We start from the raw sequence: 19,582 nt of genomic DNA, 5'->3' as shown, positions 1-19,582 counted from the left end.
GTTTAACCCTGATTAAACCAAGCCATTAAAATGGCTCAACCATTTCTGCCATCCCACCCAGGAACAGAAGATGGCAAGAAAACCTCACTTCGGCCCCCTGTGATTCCATCTCCAACCTGACGAATCAGCACTCCCCACTTCCTAAGTCCCTACCCACCAAATTATCTTTAAAAACTCAGATTCCCATATGCTTGGTGGAGGCTGATTTGAGTAATAATAAAACTCTGGTCTCCAGCACAGGCAGATCTATGTGAACTACTCTTTCTCCATTGCAATTCCCCTGTCTTGATAAATTGGCTCTGTCTAGGCTGTGGACAAGGTGAACCCACTGGGCAGTCACAGTAAATCTGAAAGAAAACTATCCAGTTTAACGTAGGTCTCTCTGTTTGCTTGGAAGTTCTGGAAAATTCCACCTATAGCAATTTGTGTATTAATGCTTTCACCACTGAATCTGATCTAGAAGATTTACTTGGTTGTTCATGTCAACCAGCAGCATGTTTCTACAGTTATTTTGTTAAGCTTTCTTTTCAGACAGTAAAGAAAAACCACATAGGGACAGTGACAATTTTCTAGGTCATATGGTTTTATCTAAACTTACTGACTTAATCAAGTAAACCTAGTTGAGAAATTTTTCCCTAAAGAAAACAGCAGATTAGAAATAACAAAATAAATGGGCTAAACAGTTCTCTTTGCAACTTCTGTGTATGTAATGTAAATAAAACATGTAAATAAAAATGGACATGAAAGTATCTAAATTACAGCATTATCCTGAGGAGCTTCATAGTAAAAGGGAAAAAAGTTAATTAATGTGATTTAGAGATTAGAAATATCTACTAATAATGTAAGGAATCTGGGTCATTATGTAAGCAAGAAAAACCATTCTCTCTTACTTGCCTGAGGAATGTTAAAATATTCTGTTATCAAATGGATGTGAATGTTGATTTGCATTCACTAAAAACCACAGCAGTAAACAGAAAGCGTAACTGTGGTTAACCAGGTTTCTGTGCCTCTTGCCTGGGCGGGGGGAGAATAAGAAAGGTAATGCCTTCTTCAATTGGCGATAATCCTTCCAGGTATTTCAGGTATATTAGTGAAAAACACAATAACTACAGAGGAGAGAGGAGCAAAGGAGAAGTAAAATAAACTCTCAGGTGGGGACCACAAATGCAGTATTCAATCATGTGTTGAATTTAACAGAACAAAGAATTCTTTTGGGAGGTACTTTGCTTGGCCTCTCCCTTCACCACCTCTGGCCCTAAACAAATGGGTCACAGGGCAATTACCATGTGAGGGGTCATCTCTTAGTTCCAGTCTCAAGATTTGGAAATGCTGAGCCATTCCCCAGGGCTCTCTCTGCAACCATTCTTTCTATATGGAGCATCCCTTTTTTCTTACTCTGAGGCTTCAGTGGAAAGACACTTGTTTATCTGGGAGCAAATTAAGAATCATATTGTTAGGCAGGAATCTAGACCTAACATGGCGGCGTTACCTGGCTAGCAGGCCTTTTGTTAAAGACTCTCTTCACCCTTGTACACACCCGCAGACTTACATGCGTCAGAGTTCCGGCTGGGCAACCACACTCCCCCATGACCTGCAGCTCACCTGCATTCCACAAGTTCGTAAACAGCAGTTTCAGTTGACGGTTTCCAAAGACCCCTTCCTCATGACCCTTACTCAACTCCTGCCCTAGTAGTTTCAAGACCCCTCAGGCCCTGTTTGCACAACCAGCTTTCCTACCTCTCAGGCTATAAGAAGCCCCTATCCTCCTCCCTCAGCGCGACTTCCTCGGCCCACGCCTTTGGACCAAGGAACCTCGCCCACAAGCCCTAATAAAAGGCTATTCTCACTGCCATTTGCCTTGTGTCTTCGTTCCCGGTTCGGCTCCAGCCTCAGTTTACCTTTACACATATGTTATCAAGGATTTTGAAGAAAATACTTCCCTCAGCATGAGCAGAAAACAAAGCTCCTTGCCAGCCACATGACAGCCACCCCTCACTTGGGCCTTACTTGTTCTCATTGCTGGCATCATAACGAGGCATTGGGTCCAAGTCATTCCCATTCACGTCGCAGCTTGCCAGAGCATCCTATAGCCACAGAGGAGAGAGCAAGGGAAAGGAAATGGACATTCATTAATTAGCCATTGACCCACAGGCTCATGCATTTTTAAATACATTTCTGCCAGAAAGTAATTAGGTTAACTAATACGCTCACGGTTCAGTGGTGTCAGGCCTTAGGGAGGGAGTGCTCATTCAGTGATCATTAGTGTTGTATTTTTCCCCCATAAGGTGAAGAAGAACTCTACACAGACTAAATAATTGCCTGGTTCATTCTTGCCAGCACTTTTCCCCCTCATACCTAGAATGACCCAGTTCATGAAATGTATATCTTTCAAAGACATCCTCATTACTACCTTTTCTCTCCTTGACTACCTAGGCACAAAGTGATTTATTCTCCATAGACTCTCTCACTGCTCCTTACTTGATTTCTCGAGCTTGCAACTTCCTTATCGTAATATAGATTTCAGAAGACAAAAATCATTCACGTATCATTGGCAAGCCAATTAACAATCAATATCAGATCTTTATTATGTCAGGTATCTTGGGACCGCTATTAGACAACCCTCGTCTTAGATACAAACTGGATATTGTATCTACTATAAAGGAGTCCATGATTTAGACATTCTACTAATACCCATTGGCTTTTGGACAAACCAAAATGATGAACAGTTTTCCTACATTAAGATTTCAAAATAAGGAAATAGTATCTCCAAAACCAAAGTTGGGTTTACTTGTTTGCTTTTAAAAATGATTGTGAAAAATATCTGCAATACCGAAAAAAAGTTACTAGACTGTTACCATTTATCAAATTTATGTCACTGTAGCCAGCCTAATTTAACATGCTTTGAATTTTCTTTGATTGATTGATTAATGGAAATAGGGTCTTCCTCTGTCACCCAGGCTGGAGCGCAGTGGCGTGATCACGGCTGGGCTCACTGCACCCTTGATGTCCTATGCTCAAGCAATCTTCCTGCCTCAGCTCCTAAGGAGGTGAGACTACAGGCAGGTGCCACCATGCCCAGCTATTTTTTTTAACTTTTAGAAAGATACAAGAATATAAGGAGGGAAAAGAAGTGCTCAGAGGGAATACAAGAGATTAAGACCACAAGTGTATAAGGTCACTAGAATAATTTGGCAGAAGTTTCTTTCTATTTAGGTTAGTTGGCTATAAGAAACATTTCTTACTATCAAATGAAAAATGGGCTGCTTCCACCTTCTAGCCTGGAATAATGTGGTGTTATTGGGACCCCTTCTCTGGAAGATAATCTGGCTTATTTTCAGTTCTGGTGGTCTGTTGAGTGGCTTGGTCTCTCTCTTTCTCTCTCCTCATTTTTTTTACTTTTATTAGAGGTAAGGTCTCGCTGTTTTCCAGGCGGGTCTCAAACTACTGAGCTCAAGCAATCCTCCTGCCGGAGTCTCCCAAAATGCTAGAATTACAGGCGTGAGCCAGTGCACCTAGCCTGAATGTTCTTATACTTTATTATTATTCCTAATTTCAATGTTAGTGAAAGTAAACACTATCTTGAATTTCTGTCTTTATCAAAGGCTCTTCTTTCTGAAAATAACTTTTAGAACATAAAGCCTGAAATGTTTAGGGAAATCAAGCAAAATATATATTGTATATACAGGTGGTAAGTTCCTGCTTCCTGTGCAAAAGAGGCTCTACAGACCTGCTTAGTGTCCTTTAGAGCACGAAGGCTTCAGAGTGTATCTAATGTATCTTACTAATTTTACTGGTAAGGAAAAAGAGGCCCGAAACAGAGGACCAACCAAAACGATAAACGAAGTTTTCCTATGCCAAGATTTCAATATGAAGAAACAGTATCACCAAAACCAAAGTTGGATCTGCTTGTTTGCCTTTAAAAGTGATTAAACAAATCCAGACTGGAAGGAATCCAAGTCTTGACATGCTACCCAACGTGCTTTCTCTACTTCCCACCAGGTCCAACATAAAGAAGAACCAAGAGGGCGCCAATCAGGCTAATTGCACAGAAAACTCTAGAGAATTTTTTCTCAAGAGGAGAAAAATGAAAAAGATAAAACTGCACTCCCAATTACATGAATGCTATTTGTATTTAGTCAAATACATTCATATGCAGTGGGGAAGAGCAGCATGCTGTAAAACCCTCTTTGCGTGTGACAAGAAAGATAGCTCTGCTGGGGCACAGACAGCCATAGTTTCTGTTCTTCTATCTGACCATGGATAACTCCCTTCTGTCTTCAGACTACAATTTATTCTCCTATCAAATGAGGAGGGTAACCTCAAGTTCCTTTTTAGCTTTAAAATTCTATTCTGTAAAGAGACACAGTTTGTCTGGGTGCACTTGGATGCAGCAACTCAACCGTTTTGTTCAAATGAGAACTAAATGAATTTGTGGCTTCTTCTTAAGAAAGGAATTGATTCCTACAGACCACTGGGAGGCTGATCATTACTGTCCTTTAAAAAAAAAAGAAGAGGCAGAGAGAGAAAGAAGACCAGCAGATAACTGGAGAAAAGTTTGAAGTACATTTTTCTCCATAAAAGAAACAAAGAGTATTGCCTGGCTGGTTGGATAAAGTGTTGAGAACAGCGAATGTTGCTGGTAGCAGATGGTGTTGGTGGTGAGGTTTCTGCTACCTTATTGCTTTCTTTTTGTAAGTCAGAACATCAAAGTCACTCGAAAGTTGAAAGGGTTATTTCATGCTTCCTGTATTCAAAGAACTCATCTTTTACCAGAGAAAAACAAAACACAATACCCTATTGTATGTTGCTACATTTTTCAGTAGCTATCCACCTTACTGATAGTCCTAACATGATTTTCCCTGTTTCCCAGAAGGAAAGACCTTCCAAGCACAGCATACACTCACGTAGTTTTGCATCAGATCTGGATGAGTTCTCTCAATTCCGTCATCCAGAATAGTGACCACAATGTTCTTTCCCGTGTAGCCTCTCTTCCAGGCTCCTTCGATATTCATGTCAGACTGGCAGGGATGCGTATTGTCACTGCAGTGCTGAAATAAGAAGAGCACGCTGCAAGATTACTAAATAGTGAGGAAATTGAAGAATTACCTATTTATTTATTTATTTATTTATTTATTTTTATTTTTTGCTCTATTGCCCAGGCTGGAGTGTAGTAGTGTGATGAGCTTACTGTAACCTCGAACTCCTGGGCTTACAGGATCCTCTTGCCTCAGCCTCCTGAGTAGCTGAGACTACAAATGCACACCACCGTGCCAAGCTAACTTTTAAATTTTGGGCAGAAACAAGGTCTTGCTTCATTGCCGAGGCTGGTCTTAAACTCCTGGCCTCAAGCGATCCTCCCACCTCAGTTTCCCAAAGTGCTGGGATTATAAGCGTGAGCCACTGTGCCTGGCTCTACTTCTTAAGATAATGCATTAAATTAACAGTAATTTGGCACATTGTCTACTAGTGCAGAAACACAGATCTCCAGCATGAACAGGGGAAGACAGGAAAGAAAGATGTGGGAAAAGCAAGTGAAAGAGAAATCTCTCCGCCACCAGCTCTGACCTGTTTTGATACCGTAAGTCTTTTGGAAGAGCATAAAATAAATAAAGTGTATCTCAACAGCAGAAAAATGGATGTATCATTTGATTGTTAACGTGTTTTAATGACATACAAATAGGCATCATAGTATTTCATTTATAAATCCAAACCATGTCACTGAAGAACATATACTTTATAATTTCTTAACCAAGCGCCTAGAAGCCAATCCAGCTACAAATGGAACCACTCAGGCAGCTTCTGTACAGCAGCCAGATATGCGCTCCTGTGAAAAACCCATGGGCAAGAAAAAATAACAGGTTGTCCACATTTCTTGCACTAAATTAACAATGGCTATTATACCATAATTTGCAGGCAGCAGACAAATTCATCCAGCACTATTTCTTCAAGAAGGAAAAGAAGAATAGTGCCAAGTCCAGAAAGGTGCCCTACACAGGACAATGTGTGTGAAGGCTTCGAGGGGCAGACTGTAAAACATGGAACCTGAGCTCATTATGTATAGTAATTTCATTCTGCAATGGCTACAACATACAAACATACTGAAAAACAAATTAGGGCAGCAGCTTTTCCTGACATAATTTACGAGCATTCATCTAACCCACACAATTGTTCTTTTAAAGTCCATCTCTTTGAAATATCCCTCTGTGTGATGTTGTTTTCTAGGTTCTTAAGATTCGGGACAGGAACAAAAGAGAAGAGCTGTGCTGCTATATAATTCCATAGCAACACGAGCCACCCCAGATCTTTCCCCGTTCATTACTTTCTTCCTGCTTTGTAACAAACACTTCAGCATATCGGGAATGGAGGAGAATAGAAGCTTACTATGACCTAAACACAATGGGGACTTCACTGCTATGGATTCACTTAACACACACTTCACTGAGTACCTACTATAATTAAGAAATTATGAAGCATATGTTCCTCAGTTACCCGGTTTGAATTTATATGCTAGGGTGTGGCTGTGCACAAGGCAGAGGAGGTCCCTGTCCTAAAGGCGAGACACAGAAAATAAACCACCAAATAAACAAGACTATTCAGAGAGCTCCCTGTGTTTTAAAGGCTCCTTGTGTTTTAAACACTGATATGATGGTGAATGCTGAGGGATCTGAGTACACCACTTCAGACGAGATGGTCAGAAAAAAGATTCTGGTCTCCGCAAATGTGAAATGTGAGGAGTTGGTCTGCCCAAGAGCCTAGGGACAAGTGTCCTGGTAGAGGACACAGCACATGCAAAGATGGTAAGGCAGGAAAGAGTTCAGCATATCAGAGGATGAGTATTGCTGGAGCTTAGTGAAGAGGGAGAGAATGGCACAGAGGCAGGAAGTTAGAAGCGGAGGCATGTCAGATCATTCAGGGCGTTGCAGGCCACAACTCAGCTTTTATTCCAACTACATCCTAAGCAGAAGCTCCTTTCCAAACGTCATCCCTTACAAGTGCTTCCAATGCCTCCAAAATAAATTTGTTAATTAATGTATTCCCCAAATGAGACTGTCTTTTGTTGAGTGTTATAAATACACTTGAGTAGTTTCAAGGATTCATTCTAAGAAAGGGTGCACCCATATTTTCATGACAGACAACATTGATTTCCTACAGAATAGGGGCTTCTAATCTTGTATGAACATTTTTATCTTTTCCCCCACCTTCCTGACTTCTTTCTGGCACTTGAGGCCCTGAACACACACACTCTATTATTCTACTCTACTAATCCGAATTCTCTCTCCCTCGTGCCTTCAGATTTTGGGCCCCAGCTTTGGACCTACCTCTTAACACATAGCCTTTTTCAGCCTACTTGCCTTTTTCCCTTCTCTGAACTTAAAAATACACCCCATCCCCTCTTCCCCATCCCACACACACTTTCTCTCCCCCACTCTCTCTGTTCTATGCAATCCAACACCGACTCAGTGAATTCTGCCCAACTGTTGTTGACTGTTGAATCCTGGGTGTGAATTTTGTCTCCCTGACTGTAAGCCCCTAGAAGACCATGCAATAAACTAAGTCTGACCTAGGATTTCAAAAATATTGGCTAATTATATACCATAAATGAAGGTATATTCTCAACTTTATTTCCAGTACGTGTACTGCTCTGACCTCTTCCAAGATACACAGCCAGCTCACACTTAGTTAACAAAGATTGATGAAAAAAATAGTGTAGATTTCTGAAATGCCTCCATTTGTCAGAAGCCTCATTCTGGCCAAGAGTTTGGGCCTCTCCTCACCAAATATTTTAATTTAACACAAAGCAACCTTGACAGGTTTTTATTCCATTCTCCTTTCAAAACCTGCTGTGGCCACCTGCGGTATCGATTGTGACATGAAGTCATGTTAATGTGGCCAAGAGGTGGGCCAGAGGAAGGAAATGCACAGGAAATGGGTAACCCACAAATGGGATAACCAGCCTGGAGTGGAGGGATGCTGCCTGAAATTGTAATTACGAAAACTGAAGAAAACCAGCCATCTACGGAAAACATGTGTGTTAAAAGTGAAGCAACTAGGTTCCTTTCTTCCACCTCTGCTTCTATTGAATCTGACTTTACCATTAAATATTCTTGTACCACCTTTTTGCTTGTTTTCTTTATATACATCACCATGGTAGGAGGTGAAGGAGAAGAAATATCCAACTGATGCTTTCATTTGGATAAGCTAACATAGCAAGCCACTAAAATACAAAAGACAAAAAAGAATATTAAAGCCTAGGGTGTCTTTTGCAAATGTTAGTAATAAGGTCAGAGGGCATTTAAATTAGAACCCTAAACCCTGAATGTGGATCTTTGACTTTTAATATATTTCAAGTGGCCCAGGCTTCCAAATGTGTTTCTAACGTAGTTGTTTCCTGTACCTCAAGAATCCAGAGACCAAAGGCTATGGGAAATACTGATGTCACCCAACACTGACCAGAGATGAAAATGAGTTCATTTCCTTAACCACCTAGTTGAAATGGTCTTTAAACTAGGCCCTGTTTACTTGCCAGGAATCTATGTTACAGCAGCACCCAGAGGCAAAAGGAACACATATTAGCCGTGATTCCCTCATACATCATCAACCATGTGAGAAGGTCTCTCTCTGCCAGAGCTGGACCTAAAGAAGAGTGTCTGGAACTGTTACCACACATGCAGCCCGCAGCCTGGTGTTCACCAAAGGGGCCGGTCAGAAATTTCCAGCATATTTGAAGCTATTGAAAACCACATATGTGCCCAGTATATGCAAGATAAATATTTATAGTAAATGTAGGTACTTTCAATTCTGAATAATGCACTGTATTTCAGTGATGGTTCTATTAAGTATTTAGAAATGACACTGGACACATGAAACAGAAAATATCCTGAAGAAACAACCATTACCACAAAGTTCCCCACTTTCTTATCCATATGAGCTTGTACCTTTTTAGGAATGAAATTTTAAAGACATTGTCCTGTAAGTTCAAGAAATGGCCTTTTCCACACCAGGGTTACAAGCTATTCTGCTTTTAAACCACTCTGGGTGTGTCTATTTCTCTTGGGTCTTCATAAACATCTCACACTTCAATGAAAGATAGTTTCTACCCCAAATAAACACCTTTGTTATGTTCTCATCACCTTTTTTTTTAAGACTGAGGTAGGAGGTGCTGGCGGGGTTTGTTGGGGCGGGGGGGGGGACCTTTTGGTATTATATTTTTAAAATTTCTCTAAGTTCTAAGGGTCTCCAATGAACTGCTAATTTAAATGCTGTCAATAATCTGCTAACAATGAAAACATCTGTTGTTCATTATTATTGATACAGTGGCTTAATAAGACTTCATCTCCGACTATACAACATTAACAAGAAAATAAAATTAAATATACAAAAACCTGCTTTACAGACAAATGAAGACACATATCTAGTCAACTAGGTAAAGGGTACATATACTTGAAATTATGTGTAAAACTTGGAGTTCAGGAGTGGTTAGAAGTTTAAAAAAAAAAAAGAAAGAATTGATATTCCTTAAATGAAAATATAACCACCGTTTACTAGGTCCTTACCATGGCCAAGCATTTTACTAATCACTTTATCTGGATTACCATTATTTAAAATTTAGAACAACTATTTGCAAGAGGTACTATTGTCGTTTGCTTTCAACAGATAAAGAAAAAGAGACTTAATCAGCCTAGGTAACCTTCCAGAATTCAAACAGCTGGCCAATGTGAAATCAGGATTCAAACCCAAGCAGTCTGACACCAGAGCATTGGACTATGTAACTCCTGTGTTAAAACTAAAACAGAAAGGGCTTAGAGCAGGGTCAAAAACAAGCAAATTCAGATAAGGGTAGATAAGGAGTAGATAAGGCATGGATGTTGGAGAAAGGTTCCTGTAAAGAAACTCAAATAACAGAAATCACTCTGGCCTTAGCACTCTGATGAGTACATTCAAGTGATAAAGTGGAATATAGTTGTTTAAGAACTTAGAGACCTAATTTTCCTTTATTCCAGTTATTGCATCACATCTTTCTGGAAACACCAAGTTTATATTTGAAAATTTTCAGCAACGGGAAGTTGACTTCTTTATTAAATAGGCAATAAAGTGCTGGTAAATCAGTTCTTTAAAATAGCGGTCCCCAACCTTTTTGACACCAGGAACTGGTTTCATGGAAGACAATTTTTCCACAGATGTGGGGTGGTTTCAGGATGAAACCGTTCCACCTCAGATCACTGGGCATTGCTTAGATTCTCATAAGGCGCCTGCAACCTAGATCCCTCACATGCGCAGTTCACAATAGGGTTCGTGCTCCTCCGAGAATCTAGAGGCGCTGCTGATCTGACAGGAGGCGGAGTTTAGGCGGTCATGCTCAACCACCACTCACCTCCTGCTGTGCAGCCTGGTTCCTAACAAGCCAGTACCAGTACTGGTCCGCAGCCCAGGGCTTGGGGACCCCTGCAGTGAGCTGAGATCCAGCCACTGCACTCCAGCCTGGGCGACAGAGCAAGACTCCGTCTCAAAAAAAAAAAAAAAAAAAAACAGCCCTTATGTGTTAGTGTTTCCCAATTTCCACAGTGTAAATATTCACATCATGGCTAGTTTTAAACTACCACAACTGCAAATTTCTAAATGTGTAACAATGTTCATGACTTATAGAAGGTGGATCCAGGGTACCACCGGAAACAGCCCGCCATGGTTAGTCCTGCTCCATTTCTGATTAAGTCATGCCTTCCAAGGTGTCCGAAATCTGCTTCTCAGTACTTGGGAACTACTCAAGACTCCATTCTTCCCTTCGTAGTTTCAGACAATAGTTTCACTCCCTCTTGCATTTTTTTTTTTTTTGGAGACCTTCTTTAACCTTTCCTTCTCAAGATTACCTTTTAAAAATGAACATTTGACATGTGTGAGGAAGGCCACAGTTGATGGGTTCTTTTTGAGGTATATGAAGTAGAGATTCTGTGCCTCCAAGACTGCAGGTGCCTTTACAGATTCTTGGAAATATAAATCAAGGTAGTTAAGGCCTAAGATGTTTATTACCATACTTAACGAGTCAATTTGATGGACTTCAAATCCTTAGTAACCTTAGTTATCACATACACACACACACACATACACATACATACACAATTGCCCCCAGATAAAACAGATGCTCTGTGCAATTATTCAGAGGATGATTATTCAGTCTGTGGATTATCCAGAAATCCCATGGAAGCCCAATACATTTCAGTAACACCAAATTCAGCAGAGCAGATAAGGATGCGAGCTAAAGAGAATCGGGCAGAGGAGAATTTGAATTCAACCTCTGCTACTTTCCAGCTGTATGACTTGAGTGTCAAGTCACCTAAATTCTTAAAACCTCATCTGTAGTTTGAACACAGGTAACTGCTATAAAGATTAAAGAAGATAAAGTACATAACAATTGGTTGCTGTTATGATCTTGCTGCTGTTGATGGCAGCACCTATATAGGGGCAACAGCCTTCCTTACAGTTTAGCGAAGAAAATTTTAGGTTTCTTTAAAAAAGGAGATCGATTATCATAAAATAAGGAGAGGATGATTTTCTTCATTGTCTGGAGAGATAGATTAGGCAAACTTGAAAGGGCAATTGATCATTTGTAAGGTTAGCTGGAATGACCTGAATTATTTTACATTTGAGGTCATGGGCTGGAACTGGGAAATGGAGCCTGGGGATGTGGTGCACAAGGAGGAAACAGCATGCAACGGCCTTTTGGCACACTGGTCAAACGTTTTGGTCTCCTGTGAATCACGCTTTTTACTCCACACAGTTATACCACTATCCCAACTCTGCTAGAACCATGGTCCCCATCTACTATGATACAGTCTTGACATAAGATCATTTCTCAGTTAGGTCTTGACATAAGATCATTTCTCAGTTAGAACTGTTAATAGCGCCTGACGTAATGCCAAGGGAACATCAGAAAACAGTGGAGGTTGGGAGAAGGCTGTGATGTACAAGATATGCTTATAGAGAGGAAAGCAGAATAAATCCAGTTCCAAAATTCTATTCATAATTGAGGATTAAGAAATCAAAGCATAGCAGTTGAAGTATAACTAGATGGCCTTTAGATTCAGTTAAGTGGATGGCATTTCTCATTTGTACATTTTGTAGCCCTCTTTGAATCTTTCCAAACCTGACCCATCTTACATTAGAAACTTCCAGCCTTAAAATCATTTAACAAAATAAAAAGCAATAAACCAACAAACACATCTTGTGTCACCTTTAAGGAATCTTTACAAGCCTCATATTAGTGTTTAGAGACCTGGTTTCCACTATATTATCTGGCCTTGGTGCTAAACCATGTTTTATGCTTCTAAAACTTAGCAGGCATTTCTGAGGCACCAAGAACAAGCTTATTTTTTGTATGTATAGCTCTCTGGAGCTGCCAGAGTTCACACCAATCTCAAGTACCTCAGTTCAAAAAGCTGAATCAGGCTTCAGAAATCTAGGTCTGAAACCACTGCCTCCATCTCTATTGTCATTTCTCCTTCTCACTTAGTACATTCCAGTCACCATACTGGCCATGACACTGTCCCTATTGTTAGGTCCTTGAAGTCTAGTCCACGCAACAGACAAGCAATTGCAAAAAAACTGTTCATTAGTTACAGGTGGATCCAGTGTACCGCTGGAAACAGCCCACTATGGTTGGTCCACACCTTTACCAAGATGGAACATATCCTCTCCATCCCCTGCTTGCCCTTTGGCAATACATGTTAGGCATCATTAACACGGTTTGTCAGGATACTGTGGGAACATGGAACCCAGTCAGGGGGAAGTGCAGGAAGGCTAAGAGCACTTTCTTGAGAAAATAACATTTAAACTGAGCCCCTAATACAAGCTGACCAGCCAAAGGGCAAGTCGGGGATGAAGAGGATATGTTCCATCTTGGTAAAAGTATAAAATAATCATAGAGAGACTGGACTGTTAAAGGCACTTAAGAAAGTCAATATAGCTGGAGAATACAGGTTACAAAAGGTGAGGTGGGAGATGAGAAAAATGGGAAGAATTGAGGCTGGAGAGGTGAGCAGGGTGTGGTTTGCTACACAGCAAAAGCTCATTAATGTCCAAGATTATCAATCTAGGGGAAGTTGGCCAAACCAGATGGGTAGAAGAAAATCCATGCATCAAGTTGAAGCCACTTCTCTGAGCATTGGCTATATAATTGGGGAAGAAATGCAATGAGAACACCTAAATTTGTCCAGTATATGATTCTAAAGCAAATTCTAAGATCCCTGGGCATTCTGTTGAACATTCTTTTCAACGAAAGCCCAGTGTTTTTCTGCTCACGCATCCACCACTCTTCATATTAGTCATCTTTGGTTATATATGTGTTTTATCTTCCTAGTGAAATTACAAGCCACTTGTGCTGCATTATTATTATATCTTTATAATCTTTAAAGTTCATAATAAAAAGACTCAATAATTCATAAATCAATGTGTTTTTGAGAGGGCGTGATGGTTAATTTTATGTATTACTTGACTGGGTTAAGGAGTGCCCAGATAGCTAGTAAATACTATTTCTGGATATGTCTGTGCACGTGCTTCCAGAAGGGATTAGCATTTGAATAGATAGAGCTAGTAAAAGAAAACTGTCCACACAATGTGGGTGGGCATCATCTGATCTGTTGAGGGCCGGAATACAACAAAAAGTCAGAGGAAGAGTGAACTTGCTTTCTCTGGTAGAGCTGAGACATCCATCTTCTCCTCTCCTTGGGCACTGTTGCTCCTGTTTCTCCTGTCTTCAGAGTCAGACTGGGACTTACACCCTTGGCTCTCCTGGTTCTCCAGCTTTCTGGGCTTCACTAGAACGACTGGCTTTCCTAGGCTTCCATCTTGCAGATATCAGATCATAGGACTTCTCAGCCTCCATTATTACGTGAACCAATCCTTCATGATAAATCTCTCTCTCTCCCTCTCCCTCTCTTTCTCTCTCTTTCTCCATATATATATATAATATATATATATATAATATATATAATACAGGTAATGTAATACAGGTAATACATACAATACAGGTAATAAAGAAGGTATAAATAAGATCTAGAGATCTCCATCTTCTGCACCCTGACTCTCATAATGGGGCATTGCCAATGTAAAGGTCTAAGAAAGAACTTAGGGAATGTGCAGGGACTGAAGCCTTCACAGGGAATTCTATGAGAAGAGAAGGCATTCATTTGGGGTTGCTGATTATTCTAATATGTCACTAACAATGTTCCATCCTTCTGGCAGAAGAAGTCAGAAGAGCGGTAACATAGCAACAGGTGGGTTTATAGGTCTGGTGGGAAATTTCTGCTGTCAGGGGAGGAGCTCAGGGATGCAGAAGTTTGTTTGGAATAACACAAGGCAAGACAGAAGCGAATATTGTTCAACTCTCCTCTGGTTTCGGTATATGGTTCAATTTGAATATTATTTTCAAGTCATGCAGAAATTCTACCATAAGTTGAGGAGACATTTAGTTTTGCCAAATGACTTTCTTCCTGGCTGACTATGAATCAAAAATCAAATATTTCTTAACACATTACCCTCTCATACAAATTGTGCAATTAGTATATTAGTTAATCGTGTTTGCTTATGGATGATCTCAACCAAAATGTTTTCCTTAAGTGCTTACATGCCAAGAAACAATTCCTATGCTGGAGCTCATAAAACTGAATTTTAGAAGCAACTGAACTGCATTATTTAATAATTATGGGAACATGAGCAGTAAGCAGCTCTCATTCTTTTCTAAAATGTAATTTTTTTTTGTTTCTATTATGTGCAAAATTCTGCCTGCATAGAACTCTTCGCCCTCTCGGTCCCCTCTGAGCATACATTTGCTCAGAAACCTCTGCTTCCTCTCTATTCACTGAGGTCTCAGGAAGCAGTGCTCATAGAATGGAGTACTTTTTCCTTTTCAAAAAATGAGTAGAATATGGTGTGACTTGGATAAGCACAACCAGCAGGCTTCAGTTCCCACTACTTTTATTTCTTCAAAGTCACACAACAAAAAGTTGAGGAAAAAAATATGGGAAATAATTGTTTTTCTAATGTTGGAGACATATAGGGTCAAGGAGAGGGAATTTAGATATCATTTGAAAATACTGAAAAGCAACTTTATTAATATGTCATCTTCATTTATATTGCTTCACAAATGACAATCATCTCATGAAATATGATGGCAGCTATTTTTAAGGTGAGAAAATAATCCATTTTTCAGTTGAACAAATCAAGCAGCTAAGGGGTCTATTTATATAATATCTCCCAAAGCCTTCATTCATCCTGCAATCAGCTTTTGACAACATAGTCATTAACTTTTCAATGAATGGGTGAATGCACGAATGAACAGATGGACAGAAAGACAAATATAGAAGAGCAATATGTAATTTACTCTCCAAGTCCTATCACATTTCAATTTCTCACAAATTTTTACCAATAGGTACACCTCTTTCCAGGACTCTGCAGAACATCTGAACAGTAAAAGCCACTTCAGCTTCCTTAAGTCAACCCCTAAAACTCCCATAGATAAGATGCTTTCAAGGGATACTTTCAAAGCCAAGTCACACAGGTGGCATATATATGAAAAGAAGAGGACACAGAGGGATGAAGAGCAAGACAGGATCAAATGCACAAAACAATGAAGCTGTGCACATTTAAGTGATGGACGTGTGATCATTAAATAGTCTTGGCCACTCCAAGAATAAGAACTACTTGATATTTCCTAGTAAAATACAAGTTTTACTTGTTTAAACTCAACAGAGCAGCAGACATTTGGTATTAAACATTAACAGTGGTCCCCTAATTTCGGTCTCAAATTAAGGCACTAAGGTAGATACCTCAAAAGACAAAAAAGACTTAGTATATTGAAATTATATCTTAAAAAAAAAAGGGACGCAGAATTTCAAATGGGTCTTTCCAGATTTTTTTGACTTTGCTCCTCTCTAGATCTATGAGATTACTGGCTCAACTTTTTGAATATTCTAACAGTTCTAAAGGATTTTTGCCATGCCCTCTAATAAGTTATTACCCAAAATATATTTATTTCTATAAGAAATCTGATGCAATTGTGGTATGGAAGCTCAGAAAACAGGGAGTAATGTAAACTCAAGCAACCATATCAGAAGAGGCAGGGTTTTTTAAGACCCACATGAACCATAAGTAGTTGGAGACAAAATCTGGATTCAACTTTGCTTTCTTGCCAACACACTAGCCCACTGTGACCCTCACAAATCTTTTCTTTTTCCTAGTAAGATGACTTCTTCAGGTATAAACTCATCGTTATGTCTAATACACACAATCACCTCAAATAAAGGTGCGCTGCTTAGAAAAGGAGAATAACATAATATCAATAGTTGAAGTCTGTATTGCCAAATTTTTGTTTTTCCCATATTGCACGAGCCAACTGTCCCAAAACATAATGGCCAGAAACAATAATTTATTATTACCACTCACAGTTCTACAGGTTGAGTAGGATCAGCTGTGTGGCTTTCACTTGAGGCCTCCCATACTTTGCAGTCAGATGTCCACTGGGGATAAAGCCATTTGAAGGCGTGACTGACATGGAAGTTAATATGGCTTTGTCATTCATGTGAACGCTAAGAGAATTTTCAACCTGATGTGTAGGATTTAGTTATTAATGTGTGTTTGTCATAGTTGAGTTATCTGAAAGTTCTTCTGAAGGACATATATGTATTGCATAATGATTTATCCCATAATAGCTAGAGCAATGGCAGTTACATTACAGTTATACTACATCTGTAAACTGTCAAAACACGTACTCATTGGCTTGTGTGTGTGTGTGTGTTTTTTTTTTTAAATTTCCAACCATACTTATTAAATGCCTTTTGGATACTAAGTCTACATCGGGGAATGAGAAAACACACGATCTAGTCTTCATAAAGGTGATATTCAAATTTGGGCAGATGGATGATAAATAAGTAGGCAAATAAGACAAACTATCATTAGAGATCATAGTAATAGTTACAAAGGAAACAAAAAGACCTTGCATGACATTAAGGGAAATGTGTTATTAAATGTATACCCTGAGTTCTTTACAGTTTTTCTGTTACTGAGCTGACATTTATTCAATAAACACTGAAACTTCAGTTTGGAAAGAGGCTTTTATAGGCATCAGGCAATAAACTCTGGCCACGGAAGAGCAAGTCAGAGCAAAATTGAGGTTCCCAACCTACTGGCATTTAAAATTTAAAAACAAAACAGAACACATTTCCACATTTCAAATAAAAATTTAAAAACAAGAAAATTATGACAAAAACAATCCACACTGTGGTATGTGTGATGTTTAAAGAGCATGAGAATATGCTATGCTATGCTATGATGTATCCACAGAAAAATAAATCTACTTCCAGGGCAAAGAAAAAACCATCTCACTTCTGACAATCAGCAAAATCAATTCTGATAGCTACTAAAAAGACTGCTTTAATATTATTCCTTTTAGGCTGAGTAAAAATAATTGTCCAAATCTACCTGACATCTTTGCTTTTATTGTCCACTTGAAGATGTAAACTAGTATAAAATCTAGAAAGTTGCTTGCAAGGAAAATCAAACATCTTGCCCGGACAGGCCAATCATATGCCCAGGGCTTTTTGCACAGTGGTAAGTAGCAGAGGCTTCAGAAAAGATGAAAGATCCCACAATGCATTTGATTAGCCACTCAATAAAGGAACCTACAGAGAAGACTGCCTCTTCGACCTGGTGAGATTCTCTCCAGACCCTGGAGTATAATGAGCAAGAAAACAAACTCATTTTTATCCTCCACTAGCAAGCGTAATTGCAAATGTTTTTCTTATTCATACAAAATGTCGAATCCTTTCAAGAATCTAACCAAGCAACTTGCTTTAATAGCATCCAACAGAATTTCTTGTTAGAGAAAAACAGTAATTCCAGAAAAGTCACTATCCAAACTCAGTGACACATCTTCCTGTATAGAGCAAGGACACTGAACTCCACAGTAACTTCTAACGTCTTACAGTGGCATATTCAAGGTAAACTGGAATATGTTCCTGTAACCTAACCCACATTTTTTCCATTCATTAATGAAAGGAATAATGTTAACACAATTAAATTCAACACTAGGGTAGCAGCTTTCCACAGCCCCATTCAGCAGCCCACATACATATTTTAGAACATTGTTTTCCAAGCATGTCGCCTTTTCTATCTAATTAGTAAGCTCTTCATGGGTAACTAACATAAACACCTTACAGACAGAGTCCAAAACATCCGCACATCTGACAGCGGTGTGTTTTCACTGATGATTTCGAATAGGGCTTTCCCAAGTGGAAAAAGTGGAGAAAGACGTTGAAAGATGTTAAATTGGAGTCACAGAGATCCAAAAAGCTGCTCAGTCGACACAGCAGAAAAATGCAGCCCTTTCCACTTTATCCTCCAACACCTTATTTTTCATTAAAAGGGAAGAAAGGGCACAGTGAACACCAAAGTGATAGATCACAGTCCTCCAAAGATTCTAACTAAGACAAACAAAAAATAAAACTTCCTTTAAAAGGATGTGTTTGATCTATACATTCCTGAAGTTACTTTCTAGTGAGAAGTTTGTATCATCAATAGTTTGGAATGTTTTTAGCTGCAAGGAAAAAAAGCCCCAATTAACCATCATCAGAAAAAGCATTTAATTATCATCCAGTTGATCTGAAAGCTGGTGGTTCGAAGCTAATGACACCATTACGGAACAGGACTATTTTCTCAGCCACCAGACTTAGCTGTTGGCCCTTTGTCCTCTGAAAGTGCCTCCTGATTTGAAGATAACTACCATAGCTCCTTGTATGATATCCCTCATCAGTATCCCAAGCAGAAAGAAAGACATCACAAAAGGCTTTCTCTCCTAAGAGAAAAAACTCCCTCCGTATCAACTTCATCAGTAGTTGTTATTTGGCTAAAACTGGGTCACTGGAATACCTCTTTCTTCATGCCTGGTGCAGCGTACATGCATCCCATGACTGGCTTGGAGCATTCGTGATTTATTCCCTAGGGCTAGGAGACAGTTTGCCTTCTCTGAGATTAGGTAATTTCCACCAGAGCTACATAAACATAAACCTAGGGATATAAAGCAGGTAATAATGAAGTATGATTATAGGGTAGAAAAAGACACTGCCTGAAATACGGTTATTCCTTAGCTTTTGTGATTGCTCCATGTATCTGTCAATCTAGCTTTCATGATACTTATCTAGCTATATATGATCTATGTCTCATATATAAATATATATAAACTCTACCTTGTGACAGTTTAAGGTAGTAGGATTTTTCTTCTTTTTTTTTTTTTTAACTTGAGACGGAGTCTCACTCTGTCACCAGGCTGGTGTGCAGTGGCATGATCTCGGCTCACTAAAACCTCCGCCTCCCGGGTTCAAGTGATTCTCCTGCCTCAGCCTCCCGAGTAGCTGAGACTACAGGCATGTGCCACCATGCCCAGCTAATATTTTTTTAAATTTTTAGTAGAGATGGTATTTCACCATGTTGGCCAAGTTGGTCTTGATGTGACTTCATGATCCTCCTACCTTTGCTTCCCAAAGTGGGTAGTAGGAATTTTAAAGGTTATTTGAAAAATCACACTTGAAGAAAACCA

At 39.5% G+C, this 19,582-nt stretch overlaps 1 protein-coding gene across 3 annotated transcripts in view; it reads right to left on the bottom strand.

Annotated features, from left to right (window-relative positions):
- PCSK5 (proprotein convertase subtilisin/kexin type 5) overlaps nt 1–19,582 on the bottom strand; it is a 475,536-nt gene that overhangs the window by 336,129 nt on the left and 119,825 nt on the right. For all 3 annotated transcript variants that reach the window (XM_023213308.1, XM_031934085.1, XM_023213309.2), the window contains exons 4-5: nt 4,905–5,048; nt 2,008–2,084 (exon numbers count right to left, since the gene is read on the bottom strand). In XM_023213308.1, the coding sequence (XP_023069076.1) occupies nt 2,008–2,084; nt 4,905–5,048 (221 nt within the window). The remainder of the gene's footprint in view (nt 1–2,007; nt 2,085–4,904; nt 5,049–19,582) is intronic.

The sequence above is a fragment of the Piliocolobus tephrosceles genome, chromosome 14 (assembly GCF_002776525.5).
Source record: "Piliocolobus tephrosceles isolate RC106 chromosome 14, ASM277652v3, whole genome shotgun sequence".
NCBI lineage: Eukaryota > Metazoa > Chordata > Mammalia > Primates > Cercopithecidae > Piliocolobus > Piliocolobus tephrosceles.
This window is presented reverse-complemented; position numbering and strand designations above follow the sequence as displayed.